The 17,659-nt window shown below is 61.4% G+C and overlaps 2 protein-coding genes across 2 annotated transcripts in view; one reads left to right on the forward strand and one right to left on the reverse strand.

Annotated features, from left to right (window-relative positions):
- LOC131557284 (dedicator of cytokinesis protein 2-like) overlaps positions 1-15,245 on the forward strand; it is a 53,483-nt gene extending 38,238 nt beyond the window's left edge. Inside the window, 25 exon segments of the mRNA XM_058804356.1 lie at positions 2,916-3,014; positions 3,118-3,212; positions 4,599-4,677; positions 4,777-4,877; positions 4,974-5,032; positions 5,142-5,290; positions 5,415-5,500; positions 6,629-6,785; positions 7,113-7,153; positions 7,292-7,382; positions 7,464-7,583; positions 8,067-8,156; positions 8,236-8,340; positions 8,914-9,055; positions 9,793-9,874; positions 9,955-10,039; positions 10,180-10,266; positions 11,323-11,499; positions 11,971-12,054; positions 12,134-12,271; positions 13,150-13,235; positions 13,591-13,741; positions 13,959-14,067; positions 14,571-14,704; positions 14,786-15,245. Of these exon segments, the coding sequence (XP_058660339.1) occupies positions 2,916-3,014; positions 3,118-3,212; positions 4,599-4,677; positions 4,777-4,877; positions 4,974-5,032; positions 5,142-5,290; positions 5,415-5,500; positions 6,629-6,785; positions 7,113-7,153; positions 7,292-7,382; positions 7,464-7,583; positions 8,067-8,156; positions 8,236-8,340; positions 8,914-9,055; positions 9,793-9,874; positions 9,955-10,039; positions 10,180-10,266; positions 11,323-11,499; positions 11,971-12,054; positions 12,134-12,271; positions 13,150-13,235; positions 13,591-13,741; positions 13,959-14,067; positions 14,571-14,704; positions 14,786-14,869 (2,631 nt within the window). The 3' untranslated portion in view covers positions 14,870-15,245.
- Positions 15,246-15,621: 376 nt separating this feature from the next.
- Positions 15,622-17,633, reverse strand: LOC131557171 (BCL2/adenovirus E1B 19 kDa protein-interacting protein 3-like). The gene is made up of 6 exons (XM_058804232.1): positions 17,436-17,633; positions 16,663-16,789; positions 16,447-16,576; positions 16,272-16,366; positions 16,043-16,192; positions 15,622-15,878 (listed from the first exon to the last, which is right to left on the reverse strand). The coding sequence occupies exons 1-6, from the start codon at positions 17,521-17,523 to the stop codon at positions 15,830-15,832; spliced, it is 639 nt and encodes a 212-aa protein (XP_058660215.1). The 5' UTR covers positions 17,524-17,633; the 3' UTR covers positions 15,622-15,829.
- Between the last annotated feature and the right edge of the window lie 26 nt (positions 17,634-17,659).

The raw sequence follows: 17,659 nt of genomic DNA on the forward strand, positions 1-17,659 counted from the left end.
GTGGCAGCAGCCAGCAGCACGGCCTCTGCAGCTGCAGCTCCCGGCACCGGGAATGTCCTTCCAGAATACAAATTCCTGCCTTTAAGTGCATTCTCAATGCCATCGAGAGCAGCCTGCCCCCCTTTATCTCCGTCCGCTTTAGACAACGCTGGCTACCGCGGGAATTTGGGAATTAGCGAGTGTTTTCCTCTTCCTCGTGCCTCAGTTTCCCCACCATCAAACAGCCCGGAGCACACGGAGCACCTCAGCAAAGAGGCGAGGCTGGGTAGGACCGGAGCAGTGTCGTTAGCAGGGACAGGAATAGACCCGCTCATTATCTGTGGCCTCTGGATGCCACCATGCTATTAAGCAATTACAGTAATTATCATTTGTAAAGAAGACAACCTCAGCCCAAAGGAGCTTCTGCGACCAAACCCACCCCGCTCCGGAAGGACGGACGCTCCCAGCGGGCAGGGGACACGGGGAAGGGCCGGAGGTGCCATCCCCACCCGAGGGTCCTCCTGTCGCCGCGGCTGTGCCAAAGGGTTCATTCCCGAGCCCGGAGATCGCTGCTGGCCCTGGGCACGCCGTGCCCCTCGGAGCGAGCAGCTGCCACCGATGTCCCCGTATGTCCCCGTGCTGGCACAGCCGGGCCCGCTGGTTACTCATTCGTGTCCACCTCGTGTTCCCGGCACCGAAGCGGCTCCGCGGGGACCTCGGCCCCGCTCCCGCAGCGCCCTCGGCAGCCGCAGCTCCGGCGGGCGGGATCGGGACCGGAACATCCCGGGAGGGACCGGAGCACCCCCATTTCCCGGGACTCGCTCCGGCGGACACCAGGCCTCGGGAGCAACGTGGGCTGAATCCCTCCAGCCCCGGCCGGCGTCACGGCGGCGCGCGGTACCGAAAGTGACATCCCTGGATGTGCGTGTGCGTGTGTGTCACCCGGCACAGCCCCGGCTGACGGACGCCTTCCTAACGAGGGGGAGCGGGGATGAGCCCAGAGCGGCTCCAGCAGCAGCGGGGGCACCACGGCCCGGGGCGGACAGGGCGAGGCTGCGGCACCGCGGAGCAACGTGGGGGTCTTCGGCCCCTCTAGCACAGCCGCTCCCACCACTGATGCTCCTCCATAGGCTGCGCACCGTGCCACCGTTCCGGCACGGCTGTGCCCCCCAGAGACCCCCGCCACGGCCGCCGGTGGTCACCTCGGTGCGGGGTGCCCAGCGTAGGGGGCTCGGTGCGGGGTGCTCGGTGCACGGCGCCCGCCGGAGGATGCTCGGTGCGCGGTGCCTCCCGCAGTTCCCCGGGCAGCTCCTGCTCGCCGGGAGCAAAGAAGGGAGGACAGGGAGGTGCCGCGACCCCCGGGGACACCGAGGATCCCCCTGGCCAGCCCAGCTCGGCCCCCGCGCATCCCGCGGGCCGAGGGTCCCCGCGCCGCACCCGCGCTCCCGGGATCACCGCGCCGCCGCGCAGTCCCGGTTCCGGGGCTCCCCGCACCGCGTCGCCGCTGCTGGCCCCGGGGTTCGCATGCCCCGGCCGCGGGGCCGCCCGGGGTCCCGGTACCGGCGGGCGCCGCAGGGCCGATGCCCGCAGCCCCCGGTGCGGCCGCCGCCCCGCTCCCGAGCCGAGCGTCCTCCCCATCCCGCCCCGTACCTGGTGCTCCGAGGCGGCGGCGGCGGCAGCGCGGGTCCGGCAGCGGCGGGCGCGGGGCTCGGCGGGGCGGGGCGGGGCGGCGCGCGCTCGCCGGTACCGGGGCGGAGCCGGCGGGGGCGGAGCGGGGCGGGGGGCGGAGCCCCGGCACGGGGTGCGCGCCCGGGAGCCGAGCCCCGGAGCCCGGGAGGAGCCGCGGTCCCGGTACCGGGAGGGCGCTGCCCGGGCGGGGCGGTGCCGGTGCGTCCCGGTCCCGCGGGCCCCCGGTATGCCGGTGCTGGGGCACCACAGGGATTCCCGGAGCAGCGGGAGATTTTGGGGTTTGATCCGTTTGCTTTGCACGAGTGAATTCCCTGGAATTCCCTCCTAGAGACAGAAAACCCCTCGCAGCCAGGGCTGGCCGTGGGCGCTCGCTGCTCACCCGCTGCAGCTCTCGGTGGGCTGTGCCCCATCCCGGGATGCTCCCGGGGCTGCCCCCGGGCTGGCGGTGTCGGGCTGGAGCCCTCGGTCACCCGCAGCGGTCACATCCCACCCCGAACAGCCCGCTTGGGTCCGCGTGTGCTTGGCCTGGGGCCGCAATGGGGGAATGGCAGGGCGGGAATGCTCCGCTGGGATCCGGGCGGGAGCTCCGGCAGTGCCCAACCTGCAGGGATGGAAGGAGGGATGGAAGGGCAGCAGCGGTGCCCAGAGCCCGGTGTTGCCTCGCAGGGCTCAGGCACGGCAGTCTCTGGGCATGGGCTGGCACCCGAAGCCACCCACAAAGCTCCATCAGTGGCACCGGGGCAGGGCAGGGCATCACTCCCCTTGAGCATGCCAGACCATGCTCTTAGCCCAGGAACTGCTGCCCTTTCCCGCAGTTTCCAGCCTTGTGTCTCTGGGACAGCTTTTGGGCAGCATCCCGCTCATGCACATTCCACTTGTCCTGCTACAAACCTGGGAGCCCCCTGGAGTGGAGCCAGGGACTCGGTTTGGGGACCCTGCACTGGAGGCACTCCAGAAGGAACCTGCTTGCCATTTTCGAAATGCCCTGACACCCACAGATGGCCTTAAATGATCTCAGAAATGACAGAGGTGCTTCAGCACCACTCTGTAATGACTCCTGCATCCCCCTGGCATCGTGGTGGGTGCAGGAGCCATCCCATCCTTGCAGTGGGATGCACATGAAGGGGCCAGGAGAAGGGAGCTGGGGGAGAGGGGACCAGGGAGGGAGGGGGTGAATTGGGGCTCTGGGTTATGAACCGACTGGAGCTGCAGGACCCAGCAGGGCCTGAGCAGCTCCTGTCCCCCAGAGCCACTACGTGGCCTGCATGGCCACCATCCTGAGCCAGATGGACAAGGACCACTACAGCACCTACATCCAGGCGTTCCCCTCCCGGCCCGAGCTGATGGTGAGTGCAACACGGAGCCCTCCGGCACCAGCGCCTCCCTCACAGCCTCCTCCGGAGGGCACTGCAGCCCAGCACGACTCTGACATCTCTCCCTCCCTTGCAGGACTTCCTCATGGAGACTTTTATCCTCTTCAAGGACCTGATCGGGAAGACGGTGTATCCTGGTGACTGGGTGGTGATGAACATGGTGCAGAACCGGTGAGAGGCTGGGGGGGAGCACAGGGGGAGGCTGGGGTGGCTGTGAGCACCTGGGGTGCTGTGGGGTGTGGTGTTTGTAAGGGCCCCAGAATGAGGTGAGAGATGAGAATTTGGGTCCATGTTCTAAAAATGTAATATAATATAATATAATATAATATAATATAATATAATATAATATAATATAATATAATATAATATAATACTATATAACTATTTATAACAGTTATATATTATATTATATTATATTATATTATATTATATTATATTATATTATATTATATTATATTATATTATATTATATTATATTATATTATATTATATTATATTATATTATATCTATACTAAAACTATGTTAAAGAAAGAGAAAGGATACATCAGAAGGCTTAACAAGAATGAAGAATAAAAACCTGTGACTTACTCTCTGCATCAACCCGACACAGCTGGCTGTGATTGGCCATTAAGTAAAAACAATTCACACGGAACCAATCAAACATTCACCTGTTGGTGTAAACATTGTCCAAGCCACATTCCAAAGTGGCAAACACGGGAGCAGCAATCAGATAATTATTGTTTTCATTCCTCTCTTATTGGAATATGGCTCCCAATATTACCAGTTAGATTGTGCCTGGGCCAGTCTGACCCTCGCTGCTGGGCCAAAGGCAGCAACTGCGGTGTATCACCCCAGAGATACCTTGGCTTGCTGGAGATTGCAGCTGGGCAGCTGAACAAGTCCAGGCTTGTTAGGAACCCCGTTTACCTCAGGAGGAATAGCTTCAGGCGATGGTGAAGAGAAAAAGGATGGATTCTGCTGGAGGGTTTAATATCCAGAGGTTTATTCCATGGTTACAGAGGTCTGAACATGAGCAACTGCTCCAACAGAATCCGGCCACATGGTCTGATTCACCTTTTAAGCTCAGGGACAGGGGGAGGGGAGGTACAGGTGAGCCACCAACCAGGTGAGAGGGGTGGGGTCTCAGGGGAAGATGATACCCAGACAGGCCAATGACCCCCAGGCCTGAGGGGCATCCTTTGAACTTGACCAACCACACGACGCCTTGCTGGAATGTTAAGCCTGATTGACAGGACTCACTCAGCAAGGGGGCGAGGGGGAAGGGAGAGAGGTTATAGGCACACCTGGGGAAGTGACCTGGAAGTCCAAAATGTGACATTACAGCACACCACAACACTCTCTGAGGCTTCTCAGCCTCCCAGGAGAAAATCCTGGAGAAAAAAGGATTTTTCAGACAATATCACGGTGATAGCAGGGTAGGTGGACTCTGGACAGTGTTTGGGGGGCAGAAAGGACCTCACCCTCTGTGTGATGGATGTGGGCACACCAGGCTGGGCACGCTGGTGCTGCCCTCACTCCGTGCCCACCGTCCCCAGGGAGTTCCTGCGTGCCATCAACCACTTTGCCACCACCTTGACCGAGATGTTCCTGAGCGACAGCGACTTCGAGCTGCAGGTGGGTGGGTGGCACTGCCTCAGCCCTGCTTGGGGTCAGGAGCAGACCCCGCTGTGCCCCCCAGCCTGGCACTCATCCCTCTGCTTCCTTCCACCGCAGCTTTGGAACAATTATTTCCACCTGGCCGTGGCTTTCCTCACGCAGGACTCGCTGCAGCTGGAGAATTTCTCCCCGGGCAAACGCAACAGTATCCTGGCCAAGTGAGTCCCTGCCCCGGGGACAGGGAATTTGGGATGAGCCAGCTGGGCTGGGCACACCCAGAGCTGCAGAGCGATGCTGTCCCTCTGTCCCCGCAGGTACGGGGACATGAGAGCCACCATCGGAGCGTCCATCCGGGACATGTGGTACAGCCTCGGTGAGCCGTGCTGTGCAGGGATGGATTTTGGCTCTCCGTGCCCACAGTGGGTGTGGCGAGAGGGTTTTGCTGCTTTGGGCATGGATCCCAGCCCTCCCTGTCCTCCCAGGGCAGCGCAAGATCGAGTTCATCCCGGGCATGGTGGGTCCCATCCTGGAGATGACGCTGGTGCCGGAGCTGGAGCTGCGCAAATCCACCATCCCCATCTTCTTCGACATGATGCTGTGTGAGCACCGCCTCAGCGGCAGCTTCACCCGGGTGAGGGCCGGGATGGGCTGGGAACCACCCACGGCAGGGAGTGGCGTGGTCTGGAACCTTCTCTCTGGGATGGTCCCTGGGGAGGGGCTGCTCCAAGCTCAGCCCATCTCCGTCCGCTTTCCAGTTTGAGGATGAGATCCTGCGCAGGCTGGACAGCGAGGTGGAGGGCGGCCGCGGGGACGAGCAGTACATGCAGCTTTTCAAGAGCATGTGAGTGTGCAGTGATATCCCTGCCACCTTCTCTGCTTTGCTGTCACCGTTCCTGCTGCCATCCCACTGCTCCTCACGCTGTGCCCTGGCCCGGAGTGTGCCAGGGGGAAAGGCACCCGTGAGGAGGGAGGCAGAGGGTGCCTGAGCACCACCGTGTGCCCCCTGCACATCTCTGCTGGCCCAGCCACCCTGCCCCAGGTGTTATCTTTGCCCCAGGTGTTACCCCTGCTGCAGGTGATGCTCCTGTTCCTGCCCCAGGAATTACCCTATGCCTTAAGTGATGCCCCCTGCCCCAGGAATTACCCCTGCCTGAGGTTTTATCTCTGCCCCAGACGTTATCTCAGACCAGGAGTCACCCCTGCTTGAGGTGATGCCTCTGCTCCAGCTGTTATCTCAGACCAGGAATTACCCCAGCTCCAGGGTATCTCTGCCCCAGGAGTTACTCCTGCTTCAGGTCTTATCTCTGCCCTGAGAGTCACCTCTGCCTGAGGTGATGCCCCTGCCCCAGGTGTTATCTCTGCCCCAAGAATTACCCCTGCCTGAGGTAATGCCACTTCCCCAGGTGTTATCTCTGTCCCAGGTGTTATCTTTACCCCAGGAATTGCCCCTGCCTGATGTGATGCCGCTGCCCCAGGTGTTATCCAAGCCCCAGGTGTTATCTCAGACCAGGAGTTACTCCTGCCCCAGGTGTTATCTCTGCCCCAGGAGTCCCCCCTGCCCCAGGAATTACCCCTGCCTGAGGTGTTATCTCTGCCCCAGATGTTATCTCAGACCAGGAATTACCCCAGCTCCAGGTGTTATCTCTGCCCCAGGTGTTATCTTTGCCCCAGGAATTAGCCCTGCCTGATGTGATGCCTCTGCCCCAGGTGTTATCTAAGCCCCAGGTGTTATCTCAGACCAGGAGTTACTCCTGCCCCAGATGTTATCTCTGCCCCAGGAATTACCCCTGCCTGAGGTAATGCCCTTGCCCCAGGTGTTATCTCTGCCCCAGGAGTCCCCCCTGCCCCAGATGATGCCCCTGCTCTGCCCAGGCTTTGTCCCTGCCTTTTGCTGCTGGGCAGGGCAGTGGTGGGAGCACTGCAGAGCTGGCTGTGCAGTGGGACCCGTGTGCCTCCCTCTCTCCCCCAGCCTGCTGAGCTGCTGCCAGAGCCACCCTGAGCTGGCCAAGCCTGGAGAGGACTTTGTGAGGCTGGTGAGCGAGCTCCTGGAGCGGCTCCTGGACTACAGGGCTGTCATGAATGACGAGAACAAGACCTACAGCATGAGCTGCACCGTCAACCTGCTGGTGAGCACCTGTGTCCTGCTCCAGCTCCCCAGGCTGCCAGGGCTCATCCCGTGTCCCAGGTCCCTGGGGCAACCTGAGCTTGTTCCTGTGCTCCCCCAGGTCCGCAGGGCTGGCAGGGCTTGTCCCCAAGTCCCCAGGCTGCCCTTGGCACAGCAGAGAGGGGGTGCCAGAACTGGCATCTCTTGGGATGTGCAGCTGTGTGGGCCACGGCCATCCCTGTGTGAGGACAGTCCTGGCAACACTGTGACCCAGAGGGTGGCACTGTGAGGGGCTGTGGCACGTGCCACCCCTAGGGCCACTCAAACAACCTCATCTGCCTTTCCACAGAACTTCTACAAGGAGATTGACCGCCAGGCCATGTACATCAGGTGAGCCCAGCCCTGGGATCCCCAGCAGCGCCTGGGCTGCGGGCTCCTGGCCATTCCCAGAGGGATGGGCTTGGCAGGGCGGCCTGAGGGGCAGGTGATGGTGCTGTCACCCCCCACACGTGGCTGTGTCACCCTCAGGTACCTGTACAAGCTGAAGGACCTGCACATCAGCTACGAGAACTACACGGAGGGAGCCTACACGCTGCTGCTGCACGCCCGGCTGCTCACGGTGGGCACGGGGGGCTGGGGGGCTGTGAGGAGGGGACAGCTCTGTGGCCCAGGGTGTGACAGTCCCCAATCCCTTGTGCAGTGGTCAGAGGAGTCGAATGCAGCCCCTGTGCCAGGCCCACACGGGCTCCAGCTGCACACTCAGCGCCAGCTGAAGGAGGCTCTGTACAACCAGATCATCGAGTACTTCGACCAGGGCAAGGTGAGCGTGGACCCCACAGACCCTGCAGCCTCTGAAACCCCAGAACTGGAGGGAGCTGGGCTGGCTCAGGGCAAGCCTGGCCCCCTTGCCACCAATTCCCCCATGTTTCATGCTCCCACATCCCATTCTCAGCACAGCCCCTCACTCCCCAGTGCTGCAGAGGGGCTGGAGCTGCCCCAGTGAATCTGGGCTGGATGGGTCACCCCACAGCCACTGTCCCTCATCCCATCCCTGTCCCATGCTGTCCCATCTCAGTCCAGGTCAGAAGCTTGGATATCTCTGGACAAAGGCTTGATGGGGTCAGCTGGGGGCTTGGTGGGAAGCCAAGATCTTCTGCTGCCCACCAGTCCCCACAGGAGAGCCCTCTCCCCCTCCTCACAGGGGCCAGGGGTGCAGGTGGTCCCTGCTGGAAGCCCCTGGTGCCCCTTCCCCAGTTCACCCTGCCCTGGGGGGCCCTGTCCTGGCCCCTCTCTCTCTCTCCAGATGTGGGAGGAAGCCATCCACATCTGCAAGGAGCTGGCGGAGCAGTACGAGAGCCACGTGTTCGACTACGAGATGCTGAGTGACATCCTGGTGGGTGCCTGGCTGGGCAGGGGGCATGGGGGGTCTGCAGGGCCCCCTCCTGCCCTCATCCTGCCCCTCTCCTCTGCAGCAGCGAGAGGCAAAGTTCTATGAGAAGATCCTGAAGGTGCTGCGGCCCAGCCCGGATTACTTTGCTGTGGGGTACTACGGGCAGGGCTTCCCCACCTTCCTCAGGGTAAGCAGAGGCAGGAGCAGCTCCCCAGCTGCCACCTCCACAGCCAGGGACCCTCCAGAGCTGCCACCTCCACAGCCAGGGACCCTCCAGAGCTGCCACCTCCATAGCCAGGACCCCCACCAGGGACCCTCCAGAGATGCCACCTCCATAGCCAGGGGCCCCCACTCCTCACTGGTGTCCACCTGTGCACCACAACTCTCTGAGTGTCACCATCCAGCCTGTTCCTCACCCAGCATCTGTCCCATCCAGGGGACATCCCAGGCTCAGATGGTTTGCACAATTCCAGTCACTCTCCCCCCATCCAGCCATGCTGCCACACCCTCATAGAAGCCACCAAATTTGTCACAGAGGATTTGTCCTCAGTGACATTGCTTGGCTGGCACAATCCTGATTCTCCATGTGCCTTCTTTCGTTTTTCTTCTAGTTCCTGGATTTGGGGAGATATTTTTTCCTAGATAGGGGGGTGTCTCCTGCTTGGCAGGAGAGCCTTACCAGCACAGCATCCCAGTGCTCTAGGGCTTGCTGGCCCTGCTCTGTGGCACAGGGATGAGCTGTCACCTTCCTGCCCTGCAGAACAAGGTCTTCATCTACCGGGGCAAGGAGTACGAGCGGCGTGAGGACTTTGAGATGCAGCTGTTGAGCCCCTTCCCCAACGCTGAGAAGCTGAAGAGCACATCACCCCCTGGCCAGGACATCACTGACTCCCCAGGGCAGTGTATCCTCTGTGTGCACGGGGACAGGGATGGGTGTGGGGGTGTTTGAGGGTCCCCAGGGCAAGGGAAGAGATGAGAATTTGACTCCATGTTTCAGAAGGCTAATATAATAATATAATATAATAATATAATATAATATAATATAATATAATATAATATAATATAATATAATATAATATAATATAATATAATATAATATAATGCTATATTATAAATATAACATATTATATTATATTATATTATATTATATTATATTATATTATATTATATTATATTATATTATATTATATTATATTATATTATATTATCTATACTAAAAAAAGAGAAAGGAGAAATCAGAAAGCTAGAAAGGAATGAATAATAAAATCTTGTGGTTGACCAGAGTCTTGACACAGCTGGACCATGATTGGTCATTAAATAAAAACAATTCACTTGAGAACAAAGATGCACCTGTTGGTAAAGCATCTCTAGACCACATCCCACAGCCATCAGATAGTTATTGTTTACATTTCTTTTCTGAGGCTTCTCAGCTTCTCAGGAGAAAAATCCCAGCAAAGGTATTTTTCAGAAAATACATCAGTGACAGCTGGGAGCGTGGCTTGGTCTCTGTGCATCCCTGTCCATGTGGGAATCCCATAAATGCCTCTGTGTCCCCCTGGGGCTCACCCCTGAGGCTCTGGCGCCCTGTGCCCAGCAGCCCTGCCCTGCAGGGTGTCCCTGCGCTCCTTCACTCCCTCAGACATCCAGTGCTTCACCGTGCAGCCGGCAGAGGAGGCCAAGGTGCGGCTCAGGGGCCGCAGCATCCCGGAGCAGATCACCAAGTGAGTGCCCACACAGAGCCCTGTGGGTGGTGGGACACACTGGGGGTCCTCTCTCATTTCCATCCCTTCCCTCCCCACAGCTTCTACAAAGCCAACCACATCCAGAGGTTCAGCTACTCCCGGCCTTTCAAGAGGGGCCCGAGTGATCCCGACAATGAATTTGCTGTGAGTGCAGGGGGAGCAGCCAGGACCCTCAGCTGGGGGGGACCCTGGTGCTGTGCCCATGGAGATGGGAGCCCCCCAGGCCATGGGGCAGCCAGGGGTGATGGGAGGAGGGTGGGCAGTGACTGCTGCTCTTGCCACAGAACATGTGGATTGAGAGGACCACCTTCAGGACAGCCTATCCCCTGCCGGGCATCCTGCGCTGGTTCGTTGTCACCTCCACTGAAACGGTGAGGAGGGGGCTGGGGGGCTCTCCCAGGAGCCTGGGGGATGCTCCAGCCCTGCCAGGAGTTCAGGCTGGGGATGGGGAGCGTGTCCTGCCTGTGCCGTGCTCTGTGGGCAGCAGGGACAGTGTGTGGGCTTTGCTTCTCTGTCAGGGGTGGGTGTTTGGCCAGCATCCAGGGGGTCTCAGGAGCCACAGCAGTGGAGATGTGATGTGCCCTGGCTGGGCTGTCACAGGGTGTCCTGGTGGCTGTCACAGGGTGTCATGGTGGCTGTCACAGAGTGTCCTGGTGCATCCCCAGCTGCATCCCCAAAGTGACACCAGAGGTTACCCAAGTCTCCTGCAGCCTCACTGCTGCCCCGTGCCCATGGGGGTGATTCTGTGCTGGGACCAGCATGGCCAGCACAGCCCCAGGAGCTCTCACTGTGCCCCAGGCTGTGCCAGGGGTGTGAGGAACTTTGTGGGGGGAGATGTGCAGCCCCAGGGGTCTGAGAGGCTTCATGGGGTGGGATGTGCAGCCCCTGGGGTCTGAGGGGATTCCTTGGGTGAGATGTGCAGCCCCAGGGGTGTGAGGGGCTTCATGGGGTGAGGTGTGCAGTCCCAAGGGTCTGAGTGGATTCATGGAGGGAGATGTGCAGCCCCAGGGGTCTGAGAGGCTTCATGGGGGGAGATGTGCAGCCCCAGAGGTCTGAGGGGATTTCTGGGGTGAGATGTGCAGTCCCAGGGGGCTGAGGGGCTTCATGAGGGGAGATGTGCAGCCCCAGGGGTGTGAGGGGCTTCATGGGGTGGGATGTACAGCCCCAGAGGTCTGAGGGGATTTCTGGGGTGAGATGTGCAGTCCCAGGGGGCTGAGGGGCTTCATGAGGGGAGATGTGCAGCCCCAGGGGTGTGAGGGGATTCATGGGGTGAGATGTGCAGTCCCAGGGGGCTGAGGGGCTTCATGGGGTGAGATGTGCAGCCCCAGGGGTGTGAGGGGATTCATGGGGGGAGATGTGCAGCCCCAGAGGTCCCTCTGGGCTGGGGAGAGCCCACTCTGCCAGCCTTGACCCCTCCCTGTGCACAGATCATCATCTCCCCCCTGGAAAACGCCATTGAGACCATGATGAAAACCAACGAGAAAATCATGAGTGAGATCAACAGGCACCAGAACGACCCCAGCCTGCCCATCAACCCTCTGTCCATGCTGCTCAACGGCATCGTGGACCCTGCAGTCATGGGGGGCTTCACCAACTATGAAAAGGTGAGGGGTGCAGAGGCTGGACTGGCACTGTGGGGAGCCTTGCGTGAGGATTGGGATGGGGATGGGAGGGGAGGACACAGCAGGAATGGTTTGGGGGTGCCACAGTGCCCAGCACTGGAGTGATCCCATCAGAGAAACAATTGGTTTGGTATTAATTGGGATCCAGGGAGGAGAGGGGATGGGATCTAGAGAGGAGAGGAGATGGATCCCAGAGAGCAAAGGAGGTGGCATTCAGGAAGGAGAGGAGATGGATCTCAGAGAGGAAGAGGAGATGCATCCCAGAGAGGAGAGGGGGTGGCATCCAGGGAGGAAAGGAGATGAATCCCAGAGAGGAAAGGGGCTGGGACCCCAGACAGGAGAAGGGCTGGGATCCAGGGAGGAGAGGAGATGGATCTCAGAGCAAAGGGGGTGCCATCCCCAGCCTGTGTGAGCTGGGCCAGCCTGGCAGTGAGACTTGGGAGGGTTTTTCAGGCTTTTTTCCAGGAGCTGTACATGCAGGAGCACCCTGAGGACGCAAGCAAAATCGAGAAGCTGAAGGACCTGATCGCCTGGCAGGTACCAGGTGCAGCATCCCCCTGGCAGGGCCAGCTGGCAGCGGTGCCAGGGAGCTCCACGAGTCCCTGCTGTCCCACAGATCCCCCTGCTGGCTGAGGGCATCCGGATGCACGGGCAGAAGGTGCCGGAGGACCTGCGGCCGTTCCACGAGCGCATGGAGCAGTGCTTCGAGCAGCTGCGCGCCAAGGTGGAGGCTCAGTACGGGGCGCGAGAGATGGTGAGTGCCACCGTGGGCATGGGCACTGCCCTGGGCAAGCCAGTGCAGATGTGGGGCAGCAGGGAACAGCTGGCTGAGGGCACAGATGGGGCAGGAACAGGGTGAGGAGCACTGGGCCCTACACCTCAAGGTGCTTCCTATTGAGAGCCAAGATTACATTAAAAGGGAGGTGGAAAACTAAAGTAAATAATACTTCATTAATCAATAAGTGACCCTAAGGGGTGGATATTGGGGGATTGACATTTAGGACAGGGTGTGGAGATACACTTGGGGGACTGACTCCTGGCCTCTGGCTAATTACTCAATGTCCTGGACTGAAACTTCTAGAAGGAGGGGATGGGATGCTGAGGATTGGGGTGGGGATGGGAGGGGAGGACACAGCAGGAAGGGTTTGGAGGTGCCACAGTGCTCAGCACTGGTGTGATCCCATCAGAGAAACACCTGGCTTGGTATTAATTGGGATTACATGGGAGGAGAGGGACTGGAATCCCAGAGAGAGGAGATGGATCCCAGAGGGGAAAGGAGTTGGCATTCAAGGGGGAGAGGAGATGGATCCAGAGAGGAGAGGGGGTGGAATTCAGGGAGGAAAGCCAGGGTGGGGATTTGGGGATGATCTCAGCAAAGGAAAGGGATTACACAGGTAAAGGGAGGGGGTACAATCTGGGGTAAACCAATTGGGAAAAATACAGTGATACAAACCCAAAACTATTACAAAGTATAAAAACACACCACAACATCTCCCACCGGGCATGGGGGATCTCAGGGTCCCTGCCTGCCCAGAAGCAGGGCTGGCCAGAGAGGGCACTGATGGCCCTGGCTGAGCCCAGGGAAGGCTGGGGAGGCTCTGCCCTCTCACCCCTCCTGGCTGTGTCCCTCAGATGTTCTTTGAGGAGCGGCGGAGCGGCCGACCCCGCTCCATAGCCTGGGTGCCTGACTGGGACCGCCTGAGCCACGCTGGAGCCAGGCAAGTGCTGCTCTGAGGAGTGTGCTGGTCATCCCCCCTCATCCCCCTCAGCTGAGCCTTCCTCACTCTGGCCCTGGTGCTTTTCTTCCACCTTCCCTTTATGCCAAGTGCATCTCAGGGGTCTGTCCTGCCAGGGCACCACGGTGGCCCATCCCTATGGGCGGCATGGAGGAGAGACACCCCGTGGGCTCACCTGGACAATTGTCACCTGAGCCAACCATTCCTGTCCCCCAAACCTGCCCTGCTGAGCTCTGCTGTGGCTGGTGCTGATGCCCGAGTGCAGCTGCTCCCAGCGATGCTCCAGCCCTGCTCCTCCTTCCCCTGCTGCCCCTCACCTGTCCCGGTCACCCCACAGCCCGGAGGCACCCCCGACCCCAAAGGCTGCCCACCGCCCCTCTGAGAGCGAGGAGCACAGGAATGAGCGCCGGGAGAGCCGCGCCAGCGCCATCTTCGGGTCCCGGCGGCAGGATGCTCGCCAGTCCATCTCGGAGCTGCCAGAGCACAAGGTGATGCTCAGCACAGCCCTGGGGACACCCTGGGGCTCTGCTTGCACCCCCCTGGGTGCCCTGCTGCACCCAGAGCTCCTGGCCCAGCCCCCAGCCTGGATGGCAGCCCTGGAGGGGCTGGTGGCAGCCCCTGCTGCAGGGAGGGCAGGAAAAGAGAGTCGGGGGCTGCCATCCAGCCTGGCCCTCCGAGGTGCTGAGCCTTCCTTCTGTGCCCCAGGACGAGAAAAGGAGACTCTCCTGCACCCTGAGCGAGAGCAGCCTGAGCGCTGATAGGAAACAGCCCCCGCCAAGCCAAGCTGCTGCTGGGGCTCAGCCCAGCACTGCAGGTACAGCCTGCCAGGCCGCCTTCCTGAGCGTCCCCACAGCACCCCAACACCTTCCTGAAAGTCCCTACAGCCCCACAGCACCTTCCTGAGTGTCCCTGCAGCCCCACAGCACCCCAGCACCTTCTTGAGTGTCCCTGCAGCCCCACGAGCAGGGCTGTGCCCTCCCACACCCCGCTCGGCACAGGTCCCCTCACCCCCTTGTGGTGGCACAGCGTTGGAGCACAGGCACGTCCCCTGCTGAACACTCCCTGTGGGGCTGCAGCCATTGATCCTGGACCTTGTGCCACTGGGTCTCGGTGCCAAGAGCTGCTCCTGGTGGGAGCCAGCTCTCTGCTCCTGGCTGGGCTCACATCCCATGGCACCTCTGTCCCCTCTGCCCAGCAGTGCCACACTCCCATAGTGTTGGGGCAGAAGTGCTGGCCCTGACAGCCCTGGGGACACTGATGGGCCCTGTGTCCCCACAGGCTGGCTGAGCCTCCATGTCTCCTCTCCTGCCTGCACAGGCTCGTCTCTGTCCCCCACTGGCTTTGGTGGACGTGTGAAGAGTGCCAGCAAGCTGCCACCGCTGCCCCGCAAGTTCAGCCCCGCGGTGTACGAGACATTCCTGGAGCAGAGCGATGCTGCAGCACCAGGGAAGGTACCGGGGACAGGAACTGCAGGGGAGGCACTCAAGGCTGGCCCTTGTTCCACCACCCCTCACGTCCCTCTCTGCTCTCAGGTGTCCCCAACAGTGGATGGGACCAGAAGCCTCAAGTCTCCGCCGCTGCCACCACCCAAGTCCAAGCGTCTGTCACAGCTCTGACCTGATGCCACCACCTGTCTGTCCCCATCCCTGCCCAGAGTGCCCCTGTGCCCAGCCAGCTGCTGGAGCCACAGCCCTGCTTGATTCTCACCTGCTGGCGCAGCTCTGACACCCAGAGCAGAGTCCTTGTGGCACCAGGCACTGCCACCCTATGTCCCACCAGCTCTGGACACCCCCAGGTGTCCCCTGGGGCTGGGACAGCTGGCCCTGGGTGCTTGCTGTGCCTCTGGAGCCACGCTGAGCTCCCACACTGCAGCCCCTCCCAGCCATGAGGATGTCCCTCCCTCCACCCCACAGACTGTGCCAGTGGCAGCAGCAGTGACTTCCCCAGTGCCATTTCTGTGTGATTCCTGCTCCCCACCCGTGGGACAGCTCCCACCTCATCCTGCAGGACACATTCCTGGCCCACACTGCACAGGTGTGCACACAGCCTCACTCTGCAGTGCCACCTCTCCTGCCCACCCCTGTCACCTGCACCAGGCAGGGTCACTGCCCTGCCTGCCATGCCACGCTCAGCTCCCACCTCTGCACTGCAGCCACGGATAATAAAGGGCAAAGACATCAGCCAGGCACCTGTGTGGGGCTGAACACCCGCCCAGGGGCTCACCCCCAGCTGGCAGCACCCCAAAGCACAGGGAGTGACCCTCCTGCAGCAGGGAAGGGCCCCGTGGTCACTTCCCAAGCCACACACAGGGAGGGGACTCGCTGCTCAACCCCTGAGCTAGCACAGGGCTCTTTATTGAGGTGGGCTCAGTATTTACAGTCTGTTTCAGGGGCTGGGGAGGGCAGGGGCTGCCTGCAGCTGGGTTCCATTCTACGGGGACAGTGGGATCAGCTCCCAGGCAGGGCTGAGGGACAGACAGACAGAGAGACAGAGGGGCCTGGGAGCGGCCAGGCTGTGCTGGTGCCAGGCTCTCCCTGCATTCCCAGCGGAGCAGAAGGTGCTGCCTGCCCAGCTCCTCACAGAGGGTTGGCTGAGGAGGCTGCCAGGCGCTTCCCAATGTAGATCCTGGATTGGAGAGAGTGACTGTGAGGCACTGGAATGGGGTACTCCAGCAGGCCAGGAGCAAGGGGAGATGGCAGCAGAGCACTGCAGCAGCCAAGGATGAGCAGCCCAAATCCAGGAGTGTTCCCTCCTCCCCCAGCCCCGTGGTGAGAGCCCCAGACACTCACCCCAGCCCCAGGGTCAGCAGGTGGCTGAGCAGGAGCGAGGGGATGAAGAGCAGCAGCAGCTCTGAACTGAAAAGTCTCTTCTTTCTCCCCACTGCACCTCCCTGCAGGCTCCACAGCACCGGCTGGGGGGAGCACACAAAGGCAAATTCCCTGGGGAAAGCTCATGGTTAACAGGGCCAGCAGGATGGGGGGCAGCAGCAGGATGTGCCGGGGGGGACACAGGACTCACTCTGCAGACAGGTACCGAGGGCAGCGGGCACAGGCCCAGCCCAGGGACGCTCTCAGGCGTCGCTGCCTCCACTTGGCTTCCTGTGGCACATCCCGCTGGAAGGAGACACAGGGCAGGTCAGAGCAGGGCCTGGGGCACAGCAGGGTGTGCCAGGGGCAGGGAGCACCTCCCTCACCTGACAGGGATGGGGGCAGCCGGGCTGGGGCTGGCTGTGGGCAGGCAGTGCCTCACTCTCTGCTGGCTGATCACTGCCATGGCTTGCTCTGTCCTCATCCCAGGCTGGGGAGCCCAGCACGAGCAGGGCCCTGCAAAGAGAAACCCTCAGTCACTGAGCCCAGCCTGTGGCACAGCCCAGCAAGGCCCTGGAGCCCAGCTTCCCCTCAGGACTCACCCCTCACTGCTCTCTGTCTCCAGCTGGGCTTCCAGCAGCATCCGCTCCACGTCGGCGTGGCAGAAGGGCGAGGGCGCCGCCTCGGGCTCGGGGCAGCCTGGGCCACAGCGCAGCTCCACCCAGGAGCCTGGGGGGGCTGTCAGCCCCTGCGCTGCGCCGGGACCACCCCTGCACCCCAGCCCTCCCCAGCACACCCCTGCCCCGGGATGCCCCGTGCACCCCAGGGATGCTCTCCGGGACCGGCACCTGCAGTGCTCATCAGCCCCGTGGTGCCCCGACCGACCCAGCCCCCCCGGGACCCCCGGCGCACCTCAGCCCCCCAGAAACCCGCCTGGGCTTCCCACAGAGCCGCCCCCATCCACAGTGCACATCAACCACCCGGGGCTCCCGGTGACCCAGACCCCCACGTGTGCACATCAACCCCTCAATCCCCGGGGCTCCCCACTGTCCCGAATCTCCGGTTCCCCGGGTGTCCCATTGCCCCGAACCCCTCGGTGCCCCTTCACCGCCGGTTCCCCCGGTGTCCCATTGTCCCGAACCCCTCGGTGCCCCTTCACCGCCGTTTCCCCGGGTGTCTCATTGTCCCGAACCCCTCGGTGCCCCTTCACCGCCGGTTCCCCGGGTGTCCCATTGTCCCGAACCCCTCGGTGCCCCTTCACCGCCGGTTCCCCGGGTGTCCCATTGTCCCGAACCCCTCGGTGCCCCTTCACCGCCGGTTCCCCGTCCCTCCCGGCTCCCCCGTGGCCCCGATCCCGCCCCGGCTCCCCCCGGACCGTCGTCGCCGGCTCCCGCCATGGCCCCGCGGCTGCTCCGCGCGCAGCCCCCGCCGCTGACAGTCACGTGACGCCCGCGAGCCCCCATGTAAATAAAACCACCGGCACCGGCAGCCGGTCTCTTAAAGGGGCTCTGGCTCCTCCCGCTGGGGCCCGCGAGCCGCAGCTCGCCCGGCAGCGGCGGACCCGCCGCGTTGCCTCTTTAAGCGGCGCCTACGTGCGGC

Source organism: Ammospiza caudacuta, chromosome 4 (assembly GCF_027887145.1).
Source record: "Ammospiza caudacuta isolate bAmmCau1 chromosome 4, bAmmCau1.pri, whole genome shotgun sequence".
NCBI lineage: Eukaryota > Metazoa > Chordata > Aves > Passeriformes > Passerellidae > Ammospiza > Ammospiza caudacuta.